Source organism: Musca domestica, unplaced genomic scaffold, assembly GCF_030504385.1.
Source record: "Musca domestica strain aabys unplaced genomic scaffold, Musca_domestica.polishedcontigs.V.1.1 17, whole genome shotgun sequence".
Taxonomy (NCBI): domain Eukaryota; kingdom Metazoa; phylum Arthropoda; class Insecta; order Diptera; family Muscidae; genus Musca; species Musca domestica.
In genome coordinates, this window is record NW_026712230.1 from 3,268,029 (window position 1) to 3,290,402 (window position 22,374).

At 36.3% G+C, this 22,374-nt stretch overlaps 1 protein-coding gene across 1 annotated transcript in view; it reads left to right on the top strand.

Annotated features, from left to right (window-relative positions):
• The window catches only part of LOC101896748 (protein prickle), a 153,525-nt gene extending 138,944 nt beyond the window's left edge, over positions 1-14,581 (top strand). Inside the window, exons 6-7 of the mRNA XM_011292690.3 lie at positions 4,452-4,655; positions 12,349-14,581. Coding sequence (XP_011290992.2) covers positions 4,452-4,655; positions 12,349-14,196 — 2,052 coding nt within the window. The 3' untranslated portion in view covers positions 14,197-14,581. The remainder of the gene's footprint in view (positions 1-4,451; positions 4,656-12,348) is intronic.
• The last annotated feature ends 7,793 nt before the right edge of the window (positions 14,582-22,374 follow it).

The following is a 22,374-nucleotide window of genomic DNA, read 5'->3' on the forward strand; positions in this document are numbered from 1 at the left end:
AATTTTGTAGAAAGAAATGCAAGAAAAGTGGCACACCATTCCGTTAAGCAATTTACAGAGATGGTGTAAAAATTGCAAAGTATGCTGAAATGAAATTGGTATTTAATTTTTATGTTGGGTATAGATTGTAAATAAGAAAATTCTAGACTAAGCTAATTGAAAATGGAACAAGTTGGAGGATTACAGTCGTAAATAATCGGAATAAATTTGATGAGGGAAATTTGACCAAGCTAGATGGATGAATGTAAGATATGTCGCCTATATTCTTAAAAAAGCTTGTGAAGAAACAAATTTAAGGGGTATAAAAAAGTTCATATACCTTTAAAACTATATCAAGACCATGTTAATTTTTACAAACTAATATGAGGTTCAATATTCTATTGGCAAATCAGAGTAAACATCTTCTGATTGGCTGAAAATTATAGCTTCAACGTCAGAGGAAGGAAATTTCAATCATAATACAAACTGTATAAAGCCAATTAAAATATGAATAGCTGAAGTTCATGTTCCTGATGATGTACTGTTGCTAAGCCTGCCACCATTGAATGGTTTTTGTGACCAAGAAGTTCCATGTAGGCCTTTATTTAAATACTATCCGACAGAAATTTTTAGAAACAACTTTTTCTTTAAGTCGATATAAGCTGATAAATATATGAGAACATATGTAGAAAGAACACGAAGGACAACCTAAGGTGGAGGCTGGAACAGGAATCCTAATTTACTGTTAGAAGGGATTGAAGTCAAGTTGCCCATAAACAGATTATTGTTGGTGATGAGCATTTTTTATTTAAGATATCCAAATATTGTTTTTAGTATGGAAGGGTCATTCCATTTGGAACACCTCGAAATATACATTTTGACCCCACAAAATGTATATATTCCTGATCTGCATAAAATTCTAATACGTTCCCATACGTTCCAAATTTGTAACAAACATCCTTGCATAGAACTATCAATGTAGGTCTAAGTTTTGGTATAGTCCCCATAAGACTGTACTTCCAAATATTCGGTAATTTGAAATATTTCAAATTTGTACAGAAAATTGTCCAAACAGGCCTACGCCTTCAAATAAACCCATATAACAGTCCCTCCCTATATTCCGTATTTTGATTGATTTTAACGACATTATCCGCCGGAATTGATTAAAATTTCGTATTTGTAATTCCTAATAGGTACTACAGACCATGGCTCAATGCAATTATGTACCAGAGCCATATAGTGTCAAATAGACATCTAAGTATGCAACAATTAGTTTTGCTTATTTTATATTTTAACCACGCAAACGCAAACGCAATTTTGGGGTTCTTCCACAAAATTGAATAGATGATAGAAGATACAATGACGTTTTCTCCCAAAATTTTGCAATTTGTTTCCCATTAACGTTGAAAATATGCATTTTTATTGCAACTGAATTTGAAATAATTTCATATTATTTTATTTTTATTCAAAACAATACCCACACATATACAAACTGTGTATATGTGATGACATAATAGGGGCACCAGTAGAAAAAATTGTATTTAGGGGTAGCTTTGTTCTACTTTCTGTAATTGAGACATGTTACAGCCTATGCTAGAAAATTGCATATGCAGGCCCAGGTCTTACTATAACTCATATAATGATACACCCTATGTTCCGTATTTTAATGATTTTAGCGACGTTATGCATCGGAATTGGTATTTGAATTCCTAAAGGGTAATACCATCTCTGACAGAATATGTTTTTGTTTTTTGGAAATTTGCAAATTCTTTCCAAATGGTGGAGATTATTTTAAGTTCTACTCGGCTTTAATGTGAAATTCTACACAAGGAGCTCCTCGTGACTACTTTACCTCCTGAAAAATTATTGTCTATACAGGTCCATGATATCGTATATCCCCATATATCGGTACCTCCCGATATTCGGTATTTTGATGATTTTAGCAAACATGTTTTAATGAAATTGTCTGAAATTTCTGTTTTCTGTGAGTGCTTTACCCCTGAAAGAGAATTATTTATATAGGTACACGATATAGCACCCATACAATGGTGGCCCCCAATATTCGGTATTTTGATGATTTTAGTCACATTTTTTCAATGGAATTGGCTTAAAATATACGCATGAAGTTCCTTCTGAGTACTTTACCCCCTGAAAGAGAATTTTCTACATAGGTCTACGTTTTAGTATGTCACCCATGTAACGGTACCCCGAGATATTCGGTATTTCCAGAATTTTCGCGACATTATTCACCTGAATTGCGCGTAATTTCGTATTTAAAGTTCGTACTACAACCTATGACGGAAAATTGTCTATGCAGGCCTACGTCTTAATATAGCCCCCATACAACGGTTCATACCTTTATTCGGTATTTTGATGATATTAGCGACATTATTCACCGGAATTATTCGTATTTGAAGTTTGGAATTGTTACTACACCATGTCTTCGTATAGCCCACATATAAAGGTTTTCATTTGAGCGGTATTTTTCGAGGGATTTTTTTTTTTAAATCTTTTAAGTTCTTTCCAAATGGTGGATGGTATAAAAAGATCGGCCGGCCAAGCTTCGCTGCTTCTTTACTTGTATTTGTTTTTAATTTTGACCATGTTTTCCATTTAATTTGTTTTGACGTACATTATGATTATTCAAATTATTGATCCTTTATGGAGGATATACCTTTATTATCTTCTCATCAGAACTGACTCTGATATACATTACAACGTACCCGATTTGGACTATATCGACAACTTCCTATGAAATATTTGCGATGTATTAAATAAATTGGATCACAGCATTCCACTTCATCTAATAGTGATAAAAAATATTTGGATGTGCAAAATTTGAAGAAAATCAATTTTTTTTGAGAATAATTGAGGTATTAGAAGGAGTGGACCGATATGTCCCGCCTTAACACCAGATTTTGTTTTAAAAAAAGTATTGGTATGTGTTAAATTTAAAGATAATCGGACACTTTTTTGCATTTTTAAGGTTTATAATTATACACCTGGCCTAACACTGATACAAATATTAGAATTTGCAAATTTTGCACAAAATCGAATGATCCTTTCTCTTTCTATAAGGTATGCTATTTTTTTTTTAATCTCGAATTTGCCCTTCACCGAACTCGATATATTTCGATGCACCATACTCCCTTCAAGAGTTATCGTGCGCACCAGCCAGACAGACGGAGGGACGGATACCCCTAGATAGACTCCAAATGTCTTGAAACGAATTTGGTCAAAAGAAAACACTTTTTGGCCGTATCAAATGATATATAATACTGTAGCTACATAGCTGAGGGTATGTGTCCAGCCTTTGTACAGTTTTCACCCAATTTGCTAATTGGTGATTGGAATCGAAATTGAGAGATATTATAAAATTAGTGGAGTTTTAATGGTCAAGAGAATCTGGAACCTCCAATAATTTACAATTTTTATACGGAGTTTTTTATTTAGGAGAACAAAAATTTGCATAATCGTCATTCTTCTAAGTTTCAAAACTATAATTTTGGAGACTTTTCGCAAAAGCCTTTTATGTGCTTTAATTACATTTTTTCGATATGTCCTTTGTGGGTATTTCATACGCATAAGGTGCTAAGGTCTTGGCATATGTCGGAATGCTTATTTTTCTCTAATATGCTCTCTGCTTTGTTGGTAAGCGCAGAATTTCATAAATTAAAACTAAATTCAATACATAAATATTTCATACAATTAAAAGTTAATTTTTAGCTAATGACTTGGGAGTAGTTTAACGACACTGCCAATTATGCGAACGGCGACGACACATTCCTCCCCCACCATCACCTCAACTAATTGTGGCAGCAAACAGCTTAAGTTGCAACTGTCAGCGAATTGTTAACCCAAGTGTCATGACATGTGTTCGGACTGATTGTACATAGCCACCTACAAACTTCAAGTGGCCAAGAGAATGTCGTTAAGAATGCCCGGCATAAGACAGTTGTGAAAAGGCAACCTGCAAACAACGGATAGAAGCCAAGCAACTTAACTCAACTCAACTTGACTTTGTTTGCTACGAAAAAAAGAAACGAACACCTTACAACATGACTTGACCTGGCTAACTGGAGGGTAATTGAATGATTGTGGGTAGCTGGGATTCCAAAGACATCAGCTGCATCGGACGCTGCGGCGAAGAGTGAATGCAAGGCATTCTCAAGTTTATCTTTATCCGAAGTGGGAATGTTATTAGGAGCGCTGAGAAAAGTTGGTAGGAAGAACAACAGCCAAAAACAAATAGACAAAGTAAATGTTGACAGTAAGCAGGGGGTCAAGTGTTAAAGTTTTGCCTCCTCTTTTCTCTGAATTTCTTAAAAATTTGTCAGGCGCCAATTTTTCCCTTCCTTTAAGTTTCACGCAATTTATAGCAAAAAGCAAACAACACCCTGTTTTGCCTCAAGATGATATACTTTCCGATTTTAATATTAATTTAATGTCTCATTTTGCAAATCTAATTTCAGTGCGACGATTTGATTTCCACCGGTGACATGGCAGTGTTTGCCTCTCGTTTGGGTCCCAATGCCTCCTGGCATCCTGGTTGCTTCGTGTGCTGCGTTTGCCGTGAATTGCTTGTCGATCTTATCTACTTTCATCGAGACGGACGTCTGTATTGTGGCCGTCATCACGCAGAAACTTTGAAACCACGCTGCTCCGCCTGTGATGAGGTAAGTTTTCATTTTTTTTCTTTGTTTTACTGTCTGGATAAAGTTTTCTCGGATGTGAATTAATCATGTTGAGAGTGCTTTTACTCGAGACTAATGTCACTTGTTAAAAGTTGAAAGAAGTTATGAGTTATTAATAATAATTATAAAGGACTCAGTCTGTGAATATCGTATTGCGTTTAAAGAAATGAAAGTGTCAGACATTTTGTTTCGAAGATTTATGTTGTTTTTGGAAAAAAAGAAAAGTTTAGTCATATTCTGTATTGTGTTGGATGATCGAATACTAAGTGCATGGGAAATTGTATATGTCATATACAATTATATATCAACAGGATTTCGTTTACACAAGGTCTGTTACCCATTGATACCTCATAACTGAAAACCGAAATTTTGTGTGCCCTCTATTTTTGGTCTCGATTGATGTTAAAAGTTTCTTGCTAAGATGTAACACAATCATACATAACAAGAAAAATATGTAAAAAATCCACATTTACGTTTTTCGATATATGTGTACTTTCAATACAATATTTGCAACCTAGTCCAGTCACAAGGAGTATCTTTTTATACCCTCGGTCATATGGTTACAGACGGGATTTATCATTTGGACGAAATCCGTTTCAGGATATTTAAAATCGATCGAGAGGTGTTCCTCCCCTGTCTTTGGACGGGAGTATTCGATTTGTTCCAAACTTATATGGAATTAGGAGATGAGCAATATCGGTCCACTCCTTCTTTTACCCCCCACACAAAAAGTAAAAAATTTCACAAAAAATAATGTCCATAACAAAACAAGTAAGCTACAGTCGAGCGGGCCGACCGTTGAATATCCTACAACACTATAATAAACGATACAGTTTATATAGGCGAGATATCGATAGAATTCCACAAGATATTGTGACAAATAATAAAAGAAAACCATCAGGATTCGTTCTCTAATTTTCGAATAATAGCAACTTAAACTAATTTGCTCATTTCCAATTTATTGGTAGATGTTGCACGTAAATAGCCTTCCTAGATCTGGAACCAATATTTCCCAAAGACCTATAATCTCTCAGAAGTGACAAAAAATAACATTTATTATTGGTTTTTGACTGAAACGCATCTATATGAGATACAGGCATTTGACTGTATCCCAGCAAAAAAACCAAGGAAAATTCCTCACTATTCTAAACGAAGATTTTCTACATTAGACATGGTAGAGCTAGCTGTAGCGTAGAATTCACTGGTGAAAATATAAAGAAATGTCCCGCGAAAATGCGCTTCCTTTATTTATCCTGAACAGCGCAAACGAAAGCCCGCCACGGAAAGAGTGAATTCATTGCAGAAAAATGCGTTTATTAAGCAACATAAATCAGCGAGGAAAGGTTTGCTTTTTTACAGCGCCGTTAAATGCGCAGAAAGAAAGACAATTCCGAAGCACACCCTTTTCATCCATAAATAAAGCAGAGTTTAAAATTAAAAAAACATAAATTTTATTACTTCAAAAACAATTTCTTTGTACAAGAAAAAACATTAAAATTCATATTATATAATTAGTGAGGTACAGAATGTGGTAGGAACTTGTTATATAATTCTAAAAATTCAATAAATCGATATAAATCTTCGATATCTTCATTTTTTTGCTTCTTTTTGCTTGAATTGTTTTTATAGTAAAGGTTTTTTACGAGTCGAACGGCCTTGCTCAAATGTTTAAAGAATTAATTTTTGGCGGCGAATTCCGAACCTACAGCATCTGTGAAACAAATAATAAATGCACTCAGACACAATTCTAATAAACTTACGATAAATGACGCCAGTAAAATTTTCATATTTAAGTAATCGTTTTGGGCCTTGCAGACGTTATACTCCAACAGTAGAGGCATATCAATTAGTTCCCTCAAGTTACTTTGTAGTTACCCACAGCCTAAAATACTTTTTATGGTCGCAATTTGAGGGAATAAATAAATATAATATTAATGTCAATATTTTACCAAATAAATTTATTTTTTACCATTAATCCAACATTTTCATTGTTTATTTAATTTTCAACTGCTTCGAGTTCCTCCTGTGTTCTTATTGGAAACAATTCTTTATACTTCTGTTTTTCAAGTCCTGGGGTTAGATGGGTTTTTAACATAACGCTGATTTCTGATAGTAGTGCAGTAATTATGAAGACGACACACAATTGTTTACGTACAGAAATTCATAGGAAATACATCAACTTACTTCAACTTTATCAAAAAACAGTTTTGCTCAACAACAACAAAAAAAGACACACAAAAAATATCCCGTTATAAATCATCAAACGTGCGTAGAGACGTCCGTCCACATCATAATCAAATCACAAACTGATTACGTAATCGAATAATAGCTCGAGAGCATGCATGTGAGATCCTAATTGCGTATTTTCAAACCATAGATACGAACATTAACGATCTTAACTTCGTGGTGCTTCCAAGTGTGCAACCGTGTAAATGAGAACGGAAGCTCCCACATACTTTACTGAGGAAAAGTTGCGCTTCAGCCGTTTTTACCAACTAGCAATGAATTTGCCTCTAGAGAAAGCGCTAAAGGAGACATGAAAAAAATTACTGCTTCCAATTTTCAGAAATTTTTTTGCTGGGATTCTTCAACGAAATCAGTGTTAACGAAATAGTCAGAAGAGCGTCTTTCCTGTATTTGTGAATTCTCCAAAAAGTTACTGGAATGGACATTTTCGTATTTTGTCTATAAAAGTTGGTAAACTATTTCACACATTGAATATATTTGGATGACCATCCGAAACTGCTTGGCTTTTGCAATGTGCGGTAACCACCATTCAAATGTGCGTGAGAATCGGGCAATAATTATGGCCTGCTGACAATTTTGCACTTTTTGATCCATTTCAACCCCTAAATATATGGCGATCACCTCCAAAAAATAGGCTTCTATTCTGACCCTCATCTTATCCCCATGCAAAATTTCGTAAGGATCGGGCCATAAATGCGATCTGTATATGATATCCTGATATCCTAACTACTTAGTTTTGTTAGCTGTAGAAATATTACCAAATGTTTAATTCAAAATGAAAAATATGAGAAAATTTTACAAAATCAATATTTTCATCTTTAGAGAGATATTTTTATGATATTTTTTAGACGTTTTTTCTTTCCTGCCAAGAGGCCATTCTGAATTAATGAGAACTGTCGAAATCAGTTCAGCCGTTCTCGATATATAAGAGATCTTTCAAGCATATCTTCTTTGATAGACATATATATCGCACATATTTTGCTATATATCCGATTTGTTGGATGTTAACATCAATGTAAAAGTCAGAAGTAACCTTGTGATGGCTTTGTGATTTAATGAAAAATTTTGATATGGTCTATTTTACCCGCTAAATATTATCCGATGACCACCTAAATTGGTAGGCTTCTTCCCGCCCTAAACTCTAGCTACATGCGAAATTCCGTCGATTAGTCTATAATTGCGACCTGTATAGCTAATGCAAAATCAGACATTTTCTCAATATTTGGTCCATTTCAACCCCTAAACATTTGGCGATCATCTCCAAAAGAAATAGGCTTCTATTCCGACCGTAACCCCACCTTCGTGCAAAATTTCGTTAGGATCGGGCCATAATTGCGACCTGTAGCGTGATTACAAATTAACATGGACAGACGGACATACATAGCTAGATCGACTCAGCTCGGCGAGCTAAGAAGATCCATATATACTTTCGTATATGGGAAACCTATATTTCGAGGTGTTACATAAATTCTGGCCCAATCAAACTTATAATACTCCCAACATATAGTGTTGTAGGGTATAAAAATACCATCCAATTATGTTCACACTTTGCAAATCTCAATATTAGTATCAGTGCTAGATCAAGTGCGAAAATGGACAATATTGACCCACTCCATCAAGTACCTCCGCTACAAAAGGTAAACATTTGAATAAACTGTGAAATAAGAGCCAGATTGTATTAAAATTTCGCACATCTCAATATTTCTACAAACGCAAGATCTAGTATGAAGAGCGGATAGAAGGGACTACTCCTTCTGGGACCTTCCCCACAACGGGTTGAAGTTTTGAATAACCATGAAGCTCATAAAACGCTAAATAAGCATCCGATTCATTTCAAACTCGGTACATCCCAATATCTCTACAAAATCAGTTGTGAAGATAAAATATATCAGACCATTTCTACTGGTACCTCTCCAACAACAGGTCAAAATTTTGAATAATTTTAATTCTTATAAAAAGAGAAATAAGCATCCGATCCCTTGTACTTCCATCACTTTTTATGAGATATGTGTTTTTTTTTTTTTTTTTTTTTTTTTGGTACGTCCTTGTATTTATATCAAGTTTCGGTCATTAAGGTCATCATTTTAAAAAATCATAATGCAAGTCAAAATACATTTTAAAAACTTACATAGGCTGAGAGGATACAAAAGCAACGGATCCAAATCTTATTTTGGAAAACCAAGGATTTCTAGCAAATGTTTCGTCTCAAACTTGCTGCCCAACCATAATGTTTTTGAATAACTGCCTTGAATTCCAATTACTTTTTGTCATCGACCTGCTTTTATGGCCTTCAAATAACCTTCATTTAACTCTTCAGGGCACAGATCAACCAGCTATATCGTTACCTTGCTAATTTAAATAAGATGACGGTTCCTTTCCACATTCCGTAGCCATTTTATACGGATCCTGTGGTTTTTTCGGGAAGCCCCAGGACAAGCAGTGATTTTGCGGACTGGCTCGCTGTGCCATCCCCTCATTCTCGTTTTCGGGGTATCTGTTCATTCTCGTTTTCGGGGTATCAGTTCGAAGGATGAGTGCTTGTAGCTGTAAATACTGTTATAGATGCCAAGGCACCCATATCGGTGCAGGATGACGACGGAGGTCGACTTATAGGTACATCAACGACAGCCGACTATACTAGGTTATTTTGGCCCTACACCATAACTTTCTCCACTTGGGTTGCTGCTTTGTTTTCTATTGGGATACCATCCCCATAGTCAAAAAACATCAGGGATGGGATGTTTCAACTTTAACCAGTAAAGAATGCCCTAAAGTCGGGCGGGGCCGTCCTTATGATACCCTACACCACTTTGCTAATTTAGTAGAGCTCCTCATAACAATTAAAAGTTTTTATGTGAGAATTCAAACATACACGCTATGATTATAATTATAAATTAAAATTTAAGGACTAAATATGCCGAAGCATTTGTATCTTTAAATTCGGACTTGTATTGTCCTTTTGGTCCAAAATTAATTTGCTCTCCTATATATATATATATATATATATATATATATATATATATATATTATATATATACATATATATATATATATATATATATATATATATATATATATATATATATATATATATACATATATATATAATATATATATATATATATATATATATATATATATAGATATATATATATATATTATATATATATATATATATATATATATATATATATATATATATATATATATATATATATATACATATATATATATATATATATATATATATATATATATATATATATATATATATATATATTTGAGAGCTATATCCATATCGTTTTTACTGAGTGCATATTACGGCTACTGATAACAAATACAACAAATCGGATGAACAATATATATGGGAGCTATAGCTATATCTGATGGGAGCTATAGCTATATCTGAAGACGTTTGATGCACAATAAAAGGTAAATCGGACAAAGTTATATATGGGAGCTACACCCAAATCTGAATCGATATCAATAAAATTTAGCAAAGATATTTCTGAGCTGCATTTGATATATTTCCCCAAATATTGTTGTTACAGGGTGCATATTACGGCTGCGGAGGACAAATATAACAAATCGGATGAACAATATTATGGGAGATATAGCTATATCTGAACCGATCTTCACCAAATTTGGCATACTACCTCAATTCGGTCGTATGTGCCAAATCCCATCCCATTTGGGCAAATATTAGACGTTTGGTGCACAATAAAAGGCAAATCGGACGAAGATATATGTGGGAGCTATATCTGAATTTTTACCGATTATCTCCAATTTTAGTACGGTTCGTTCTTTTTTCATCTCAATCGGATAATAAATGCGACCTGCATTTTGTTCACAATAATACATGGACAGACGGACTGACATGCATAAATCAACTCAGAAAGTGATTCTTTGGAGATCCTCAAAAGTAACTATCTCGCTTCCTTCTCCATGTTACAAACAAATGCACAAAGTCATAATACCCTGACCACCTTGTGGTGCAGGGTATAAAAATAGGCAACTGAGACCATCCAGCCTGCCCCTGATCTAGGGATGTGCCTTATAGGAAACTGACAAACTCCCTCGGGCTAATAAACACCATATTAAGACTCTTTGAAGAAACAGGGTCGTTTAAGCTCAGCTACGATAATATCCCTCGACCACTTTAAGGAAAGCAACAGTCAGCTGCAATGAAGGCGATGCTATTCGACTGCCCATCCGTTCATATCCTGTGTAGAAGTAGGAAGGCAATTTGATATAAATTTAGAGAATATAGATCCATGTAAAAATTATTGTTCTCAGACCGAAGGTCAGATCCGAAAAATCTTTCTCTCAAACGACGTTGATCAGACGTAGGATACACTAGCCTGCCCTGTTCTTTAAAAAGAGTCAATAATATAAAAGGGAATAGTTTCACTAGCTGTCCTTGCTGCGTATACATCCTCTAATGGAGAAAAAAGAGAAACAGACTGTCAATAGGTAGTTGGAGACTTTTGAATAATGGTGTTGTTGATATCAAATTTGTTATGGATAGACCCAAAGAGGGGTCAAAACGTGTACTGATTTACTACTTAAAACATGATCTGATTGTCAACTAAATTATAGAAAACATGTGTTAGTTTGTAAATAACAATATTGATTGAAACATATATCGGAAGCTATATCTGAACCGATTATCACTAAATTCGAGTTTCTAGGCTAAATTTGGTCGTGTCTGCCAAACAAAGGCCTTAGCAATTTAGCAATCAAAATTTAAAAAATGTATGAGTTATTCATTTCTTTTGAAATATAGGTGCACTGTTATATATCGATAGTACAATATATGTGTACAATCGTTTCGGCAAACAATGAAAATCCAATTTTATAAATTGTTAGTACGGTCTCACAGTGGAAAAACTCCTAGTAATTTTTTCAGTTGAAGTGGCTCTAATTAAATATTTTCTTTGACATCTAATCAGAGCCATCTTAACGCCGTCTTTGTTCTTTTCAGTTTTTACTCTCAGGTGATGGATCTTATCGCATTTCAACTTTGTTAGAGAAAATAATGACCAAGTAGCACTACGACCACTCAAACACGCCACCATTCTGAAAGTCTCTCACCTTCACCTGGCGTTATCAATATTCCTTCAATTTCAAAAGTCTCAATCATGCTTATACATATCAAAATTTGCAATGACACTAAACTTTTGCCAGCTCACGACCATAGCACGCACTTTACGTCGAAGAAATTCCAATACTTTAGCCCAGCACGATGCTCCCCAAACACGTTCGGTCATGAATAGTTTTTCATCCCCGGTAACAATGCACCACAAAAGAAAGTTAGTTTAAGTTTTTCCTTTTTCTTTTTGATTTCAAGTGACATAAAGAAGAAAATGCTACTAGTCATGTAACGGAATAACCAAAACTTTTCCATTTTCCCTGCTCTGTCTTACAGATTATCCTGGCCGATGAGTGCACCGAAGCAGAAGGACGTGCCTGGCATATGAATCACTTTGCCTGCCAGGAGTGCGAAAAGCAATTGGGTGGCCAGAGGTACATTATGCGTGAGGGCAAGCCCTATTGTCTGCTCTGTTTCGATGCGATGTTCGCTGAATACTGTGATTACTGTGGCGAAGCTATTGGCGTAGATCAAGGACAAATGAGTCATGACGGCCAGCATTGGCATGCCACCGACGAATGCTTCTCGTGCAACACATGTCGCTGTTCGCTGCTGGGACGTGCATTTCTGCCCAGACGTGGCTCCATCTATTGTTCCATAGCCTGCAGTAAAGGTGAGCCACCAACGCCGTCGGACAGTTCGGGCACCGGCATGTACACCACACCCACGCCACCCACTCAGCGAGTAAGACCTCAGACGCGTATTCCGTCAAGTCATGCCTCAAGTTCGCCGCCAATGTCACCTTTGCAACAACAGCAGCATCAGCAAAACTTCAACAATGCCATGTATCAGCTGCAAAGTCAGCAAATAGCGGCTGGCATCTCGAATAGCAGCAGTGTGAATGTTGTCGGAGGATCCAATGTGGGTTTGGTGGCCATATCCACCTCGTCGGATGGTGCTAAGCAAAGTTATCCCACCTCGGATTCAGATGCGGGTGTGGTCAAGGATATGGAGCATACGGCAGGTGATTTTACCGACTTTTCGGGCGGCATTAACTCGTCGTCTTCCCAGAACATGTCACCCCTGACATCGCCGGGAGAATTCAATCATTTGATGCCAAAACCCATGGAACTGAAACGTGAAGGGCCGTATAATTTCAATGAAATGGCTCTCAATCTGGATTCAACCTGGCCCAATAAGCCCATACTGACAGGAGCCACGAGCTATAACCTGCAACGACAGCTGCATCAAATATCCGAGGTGGAAAATTCGAAAACCTCCAGTATGCCTGAGCTGTCGATACAAACAAACTCTTCGTTACCTCAAAATCCAAATGCCATCACTCAACAATATGGAAATTGTCCAGAATATTCGCAACCCTTGCAACAAACGCAGCCACATCCCGCAACCTCTGCACCGCCCTCGGAGGTTCCTGATCTTCCAACACCAAACTTATCGGTGGCCTCAACAGCTCTTCCTCCAGAGTTGATGGGATCGCCCACAGCCTCGGCCGGTGAACGTTCCATTGTGTCACATCAGTCAGCTCAGTCGGGTACAAATCCGCCCATACATCCGGTGTCTATTTTGAGTGGAGCATCCTCATCGTCACCCATGAGTGGTGGAGGGGAGAGTAAAAAAGCCAAAGGTGTTAGATTCGAAGGTATACCCGCCGATACATTGCCACGATCTCGCAGTTATTCGGGCAATGGTGCCGGGACCAATCGAAGCAATGATAACAGTTCTGAGCCAACGCAACGACATGGCGGTCACTCTTCACGGCGACGTAGACGACGAAAATCTCATCGTTCCGGTAGTGGTCATCGTTCCAATTCCACAACACGAGCCGACACATACAACACAACACAGCCGCTCTCATCTTCGTACCAAGGACCACCTTCCATTCTACAATCAGCCACATTAGATCCTACCCGACATCATCATTCATCGCAGACTACCATGTCGACCGGGCAACACGATGACGATTCAGACGATGCGTCCAGTGTGTGCTCGACCTGCTCTTCCAGTTCGTCCAGTTCCGAGGATTATATGATGTATCAACTGCCACAGCGACGTCATTATGGCGGTGTACGCGTCAGTTATGTGCCGAACGACGCCTTGGCCTACGATCGCAAACGCAAGACGTCCGATGCGAACGACAAAGACAAGAATTGTATCATTTCGTGATTTACAAACAAAAGCAAATGCGTGAGCATCGATGCTGCTGCAATAACTGGTCGGCAACAACATAACTGCCAATTGTGTCCATGCAAAAAACACATCAATGTCTCCCTCCTCCTGTCTTTTCTTCGTCTTTTGTTCTAGCGCTAATGCTGCCAAAGGCAAAATCGATACCGCCGTCGCCAATACCAACGCCACTAGTTTTCGTTTCTACCACCAACACCACCGTCATCTTCTTCAAAATAATTTATGCTGTTAGAAGCAGCTACATATTAATTAAGGATTTTTGTTTTTGTCTTCATCGGTTTCGTGGAGTTTGCATTTGGCGTTTAGATGTTTGATTTTATACATTACCGCACAGTGAATTAAAAACTGAAAATTGCGGGTTTAATTGCCAATGTTAAAATAATATATAAGAGATATGTAAGTTGTGCTTTCAAAAATGTAGGAAAAAGTTAAAATTGAAATAGTTTGTTCAATATGTAATATGACTATAATCTTTTAAATTATAATCGAGTGATTTTCACTCTCTTTTTTTACTTGGGGTGAGTATTTTGGAGGTCTCTTGATTTAGTATGCTTTTGTAGTCTTTAGTATGCTTTTGTAGTCATAAGGCTGAGGCAATATAAAATAGATAGTGGGCACACTTTTTCAGTTATTCTCTCATAAAAAAAAAACATTTATATTCGTCTAAGTTCCACATCCTCGGACATAATATCCATTGCAATTACTCCCCCTGGGGAGTATGACCATTGAACAATTTTCGGACATAATCCCCAGAAAGAAAACAAGGTTTATGTTGAGTTATGGGCTATGCTAAGATTGACTTGCATAGCTCTTGAAGTTCCGAAGATATTGACTTTAAAATCAAAGACCGTCTACTGGCAAAAGTTATATGGTTTAGAAAAAACTATGGATCGCGTATCCGGTGTTGGACATCTTAAAATCTCAGTCCCGGCCGAAGTCTGGCTAATTTTAAAAGCTCTAAAAGATACATGCAAAAATTGTGTGCATATCAGTTTTGTAGAAACGGATAATCCGCATTTTCGAGTCGAATAACCGGGTATTTCCCACTCGAAAAAATTACTTTGCCGTAATCAGGTTAAAAATACCTACATCATTATTTTGGGGATTATGTCTGCTACTTTCTAGGGATTACGACCGATTATTTTGGACATAATCCCCACTCCATTATGGGGGTTATGATAATGGGGATTATATCTGTGGCACCTGAAGATGGGTCATATCGGTCCACTCTTTTTGGTACCTTACCCATAAAATAAGTTCGATCCTCCATTACTTCAACAACAAACGGTCTACATTTTGAAAAAAGCTCCACAATAAGATGGAGTGCAACGGTGAACCGGTTATGTATACCTCGAACTGCTTGCATGAGACCCCGTATAGTACATGAATTGGTGAACACCACAACAATTTTAAACCGATTTAATGAAGTCTATCCCATCTGCTGAAAAAAGATACTAGTTACAGTTCTAAGATACATGAATGAACGTTTGTAGTATTCTTTAGATGTTTCTTATTGGTCCACATTTATGTATAGCCCCCCATAAAACACAAGGTCCCAATTCCCAACAAAATCAGCTATTATATTTTGAGTTCTCAGTGGATAGTTTAATTTTTTGCAAAATTGAAGTTTGTTTGTATAAGGTTAGAGACGATTTGTAGAGTTTTTTTCTTCATAAACTCCAGGTCATTTACGATTTAAAAACACTGTGCTTCATTATTGGATTCCAATATACATACATTTTTGTTTTGCAGCCAGTAGCAAAGAGGTTGCAACCAGACAGACCGGTAATTTGGTCAAGTTGGCATGGCCATTGTGCATGCAATAAAATAATACGTATTGGCATCATTTAATCATGGCCTTTGGCTAGACTGCTTCTTTGCTGCTGTTTTTATTTCTTTCCGACCATTTTTGGCAAAGGCCTGCCTCCTTATCTCTTTGAAATTGAAAAATAAAAGATTTTTCTTTTCAAACGCTAAACCAAAATTGATGACTTTCGGCATACGATAATATCGTGCGCATGTCATTCGATGTAAAACATTTAAATTTCAAAATTTTACGACATATCTTTTACGACATAAAATATGATTTATGTACCAAATATGCTTAGGACTATAAATGCTTTCGAATGGATGTAAATTTTAAATCTATAATAGTTAAGAAAAAAAAAAATAAAATTCTATGTATAAGTATATAGTTCTTACCATGTATTATTATGTATAAACATACACTCACACAGATGCTACTGTAAATACTTTCACATTTATAGCAACAAGATATAATATGAAAGTGAATACAAAGTCTAAAGTACAATCCACACATCTAACTATTTGTGTTTTCTTTTTCTAAACAAAATAAAACTTTACAAATAAGTACACATGTGAACATCATCAAAAACTAACAATAACTATGAAAAAGTAATAACAATAACTACAACATTTTTGTTAACAGTGAAAAAGCGAAGCAATAACTTTTATTTGTGAGGAAAATCGCCTAGCTTTAAGTGCAACTAGATTTAAGCTATTCTTAAACAAACAATTATTTATATTTATCTTATGAAATCTAGGTATTTATATCTTTATGGTTAAAAACGAATGAAACTGATTACATATTAAGTATGATATACACTCCTACATATACACACACATATATTTATATAGCAAACAAAATGTTTAACTCCAAAAAATATGCATATTTTTAAACCAAGTTTATCTAAATTATTAAATAACTAACTCCTAGTTGTAAGTTGAAATTTATTTGAATAAAAGAAAACTGAATTAACTGGAAAATGCCGATGTTTTTTTTTATTGAAAAAGGAATGACAAAGGATAGTTATTTGATACCTTCGAGGCTGATTAAAATAATACTCAGAATTTTATGTAAGCTTTCTATATGACTACGCTACAGGCGAGATTTTAATGGAAACGCCTCAAATGGGAAATTGGGATGGATAAAAATTTAAATTTTTCTGCAAAAAATTTTTTGAGGACAAAACTGAAGAATAATTAGAATAAACAATCATTGAATTATCGCTAATGTTGTAGCACGATGGTTCGGTCTTGTGTTCATGTTTTATACCCTACACCACATAGTGGTCTTTCTGCATTTGTTTGTAACATGGAGAAGGAAGCGAAATAGACCCACAGTTACTTTTGAGGATCTTTATAGAATCACCGTCCGTCCGTCCATCCATGTATCCTTTTGAACAAAATGCAGGTCGCATTTTTATCCGATTGAGATGCAATTTTGCTAAATATATTTGTTTTGCCCAAGGACGAACTTTATTGAAAATGGTGATAATCAATTCAGATATAGCTATAGCTCTCATAAATGTGCTTCATCCAAATTGGGGTTTTAAGTTCCTCACATGAGTAATATGCACTCAAGAAAAATGATATTTGGAATTTCGAGCAGCATCTAGCTCGAAAATACTTCTGTCAAATTCGAGATCGAGATTGATTCAGATTAGGATAGAGCTCCTACATATATCTTCGTCCGATATAAGGTTTATTGTGCACCTGAATTCATCCTTTAAACCAGTACTTCAAATTTGGTGTATCTCGGTTCAAATATAGCTGTAGCTCCCATATATATTTTTCATCTGATTTGGTGTTTAAGTCCCTGAAATTCGTAATATGCATTGGACAGCAATGATATTTGGTACCAGGTTTAAGTGCAAATAATTGCTAATATCAGCCCAAATAAAGTAAATTTCGGGGCGTCTGTTTTCATTTTATGCAACTCGGCTTCGATATATATTTTTATACCCTCAGCTATATGGCTAGAGAGGGTATATATCATTTGATACGGTCAAAACGTGCCTAGTCGAAATAACGGTTTTAGACCCTAGGTCTCTTTGAACCAAATCCGTTTCAGGAGCCGATCTAGCGATGTCCGTCCGTCTGTCTGGCTGGTGCGCACGATAACTCTCGGAAAAAGTAACCGCTTTGACCAAAACTTAGTACATCGTAATATTTTTGTCAAACTTAGATCGAGTTCAGAGATGGGCAAAATCGGTCCATTCCTTCTAGTACCTCCCCCACAAAATGTCAACATTTTCAAAGAAAATAATTTTGTGTACATAAAGAGAAAAGATAATCCGATTTTGCTCGACCATTGCAAATCCTATTATTTGCATCAGTTCTAGGTCAGTTGCGAAAATGGACAATATCGGTCAACTTTTAGTTAATCAAGGTCTGATATTAAGATTTAATATATCGGTCTACTTCTTCTGGTACAACCCCCCAAAAGGTCGCCATTTTAAAAATATTTATTTTGCACAGAAAGAAAAAACGATAATCGTATTTTGCTCCAACTTTGCAAATGCTAATATTTGCGTCAGTGCTAGGTCAGGTGCGAAAATGTGCTCAAGTGCTTCCCCCACCAAGGTTTTGAATTATTATTACTCTTATAAAATGTAATGTAAGAATTAGATTGTATTAAAATTTCACACATCCCAATATTTTTACAAACTCAAGATCTGGTGTTAATATGGAAAATATCGGCCAACTCCCTCTGGTACCTTCCCCACAAAAAGCCAAAATTTTGAATATTCATTAAACTCATAAAACGCGAAATTAACATCCGCTTCCATTTAATTTTGGCATATCTGAATATTTCCATTAACACAAGATCTGTTATAAAAACGACAGAGATCGGACCATTCCTTCTGGTACCTCTCCTACAAAGGGTCAAAATTTTGAATATCTATGAAGGTCATAAAACGCGAAATAAACATTAGGTTTTCTTTATACACAAGATCTGTTGTAAAGACGGGATATATGCGTCCACTCCTTTTGGTACCTCCCCCACAAAGGCTCACAATTTTGAATATCCATGAAGCTCATAAAAAGCGAAATTAACATCCGATTCCATTCCAGACTTGGTACATCAAAATATTTTCATCAACACAAGTTCTGTTATAAAGATAGAGAGATCGGAAAGCGAAATAAGCATACATTGAAATTTCTTTTCAACATTTTTGTTGATACAAGATCTGTTGTGAAGATGATATATGTATATCTGTGAGCCCCTTCTGGTACCTCACCCACAAAAGTTCATAATTTTCTATGCTTTTATCTGTTATAAGTTGCAAAACAAGTCAGCAATACTTTACAACTTGATGTATCTAAATATTTATCTCAACCAGAAACCTGAGATGCATAAAGAATTTATAATCTGCCATAAATTGGATATAAATGTTCGACTGTCTTGTAATTTTGCCCATACCAAAATTTTGATATGTATTAGATGAAGCATGAAAATGGGATACTGCTTTCGTTACGGGAGCTCTACTATATATGCATAGTGATGTAGGGTATCATATAGTCGGCCCGCCCGACTTCTGAGTTTTCCTTACTGGCGTTATCCTGCCTTAATAAGTAAAAAAAGTAAAATAATATTATATTCGGCCTTTATAAATAAAATTGTTCAATATTCGAACGAGTTTCGTTTTAAATTGCAAATGTCAGTGAAATCGGTTGGTAGCGTTGTGGACACAAGCCAGATAATAAAACTGCAACAAAGTCAAACGCCATCATTTTTACATTTTTTTTTTTAATTTTATTGAATGAAAATGCAAAAAATGTCGGAAACAGAATCAAATTTTAGAATAAGTTTAGATTTCTTCGAATTGGTCAACTTTGGCACGAATTATGGCCTACAAATGGCCAATGAAACCGTCAGACGATACCCGAATGTTGCTCTGTGGCATTTTGGCCCACTCCTGACTAAGCGCTTGCTTGAGGTGAACGACACTTGGGTATTTTTAGTAACAACCTTGCTTTCCAAAATACTCCAGACAAAAAGTCTTGGGTGGCGCGTGCTGAGTGCGATGGTGCAGAGTCCTGTTGGAATGTCAAAGCTCTGCGGCCAAAATGTTTGCATGCCCAAGGCTTTAATACACCCTCCAGAATATTTTCGCAATAATATTCGGCATTTTCTCTGTTGTCACGGTCGACTAATAAGAGCAAAGAGCGACAATCGGCTGTTGTCGCGGCTTACACAATCACCATGGCCGGCGCTTGAGTTCTGGTGGCCAACCAAATGTGCACATTTTCAGCTGACCTCATTGGCAAGTAAACACGATCATTTTGTTTGTTTAAAAACTGCTGGACATCAAATGTTTTCTCATCGGATAAAACCAAATTCGGCAGTACACCACTTTCGGCGTAGCTAAGCAGCTCTTTGGCTCTTTTGAATCTTTTTATACCCTACACCACATACTGGTAAGGGTATTATGTCTTTGTGCATTTGTTTGTAACATGGAGAAGGAAACGAGATAGACCCATAGTTACTTTTGAGAACCTTCATAGAATCACTTTCTGAGTCGATTTATGCATGTCCGTCCGTCTGTCCGTCTGTCCGTCCGTCCGTCCGTCTGTCCATGTATTCTTGTGAACAAAATGCAGGTCGCATTTATTATCCGATTGAGATGAAATTTTCCAAACAATATTTTTTTGGCCCAAGGACGAACCCTATTGAAATTGGTGAGAATCGGATCAAATTTAGATATAGCTCCCATATATATCTTCATCCGATTTCGGGTTAAATGTGCACCAAATATCCACTATCAGTCCAAATTACCTGAATTTTGGCACACCCAACCGAGTTCGGCCTAGAAGCAAGTATATCAAATTTGGAGAAAATCGGTTCAGATATAGCTATAGCTCCCATATATATCTTTCATCCGATTTGATCTTTAAGTTCCTCACATTCCTACTATGCACTCCACAACCGTGATATTTGGTACCACGTATTAGATGGAGCACAGAAATAGCTGTTTTAAATTTTATTGAAATCGGTTCAGATTTGGATATAGCTCCCATAAATATCTTCATCCGATTTCGGGTTAATTGACCACCAAATGACCAATATCAGCCCAAATGGCCCGAATTTTGGCACATGTGACCGAGATTAGCCTTAAAGCAAATACAACAAATTTGGAGAAAATCGGTTCAGAAACAGCTATAGGTCCCATATATATCTTCATCCGATTTCGGGTTAAATGTGCACCAAATGTCCACTATCAGTCCAAATTACCTGAATTTTGGCACACCCAACCGAGTTCGGCCTAGAAGCAAGTATATCAAATTTGGAGAAAATCGGTTCAGATATAGCTATAGCTCCCATATATATCTTTCATCCGATTTGATCTTTAAGTTCCTCACATTCCTGCTATGCACTCCACAACCGTGATATTTGGTACCAGGTATTAGATGGAGCACAGAAATAGCTGTTTTAAATTTTATCGAAATCGGTTCAGATTTGGATATAGCTCCCATATATATCTTCATCCGATTTCGGGTTAATTGACCACCAAATGGCCAATATCAGCCCAAATGGCCCGAATTTTGGCACATGTGACCGAGAATAGCCTTAAAGCAAATACAACAAATTTGGAGAATATCGGTTCAGAAACAGCTATAGCTCCCATATATATGTTTCATCCGATTTGGTGTTTAAGCCTCTCACATTCGTAATATGCACTCCACAAGAATGATATTTGGTACCAGATATAAGATGCAGCCCAGAAATAGATGTTTGTAATTTTATCGAAATCGGTTCAGATTTGGATATAGCTCCCATGTATATCTTCATCCGATTTCGGGTTAATTGTGCACCAAATGGCCGATATAAGTCCAAATGGACTGAATTTTAGTACATCGGACCAAATTCAGTCTAGAAGCAAGTATATCAAATTTAGTGAAAATCGGTTCAGATATAGATATAGCAACCATATATATGTTTCATCCGATTTAGAGTTTTAGTCCCATACATTCGTAATATTCACTCCACAACCGTGATATTTGGTACCAGGTATTAGATGGAGCACAGGAATAGCTGTTTTAAATTTTATCGAAATCGGTTCAGATTTGGATATAGCTCTCATATATATCTTCATCCGATTTCGGGTTAAATGTGCACAAAATGGTCAATATCAGCCCAAATCACCAGTCTAGAAGAAGAAGAAGAATACGTAAAATTATGGAAATCCGGTTCAGAGATAGCTATAGTTCGTAAAATGCACGATAGAATTAGATAGATTTTGATTTTGTACCAAATATCTCATAGAGCTCTGAAATGCCCTGTATAAACCTTTTTACGAGAGCTCTACTAAATATGCATAGTGGTGTGGGGTATCATATAGTCGGCCCCGC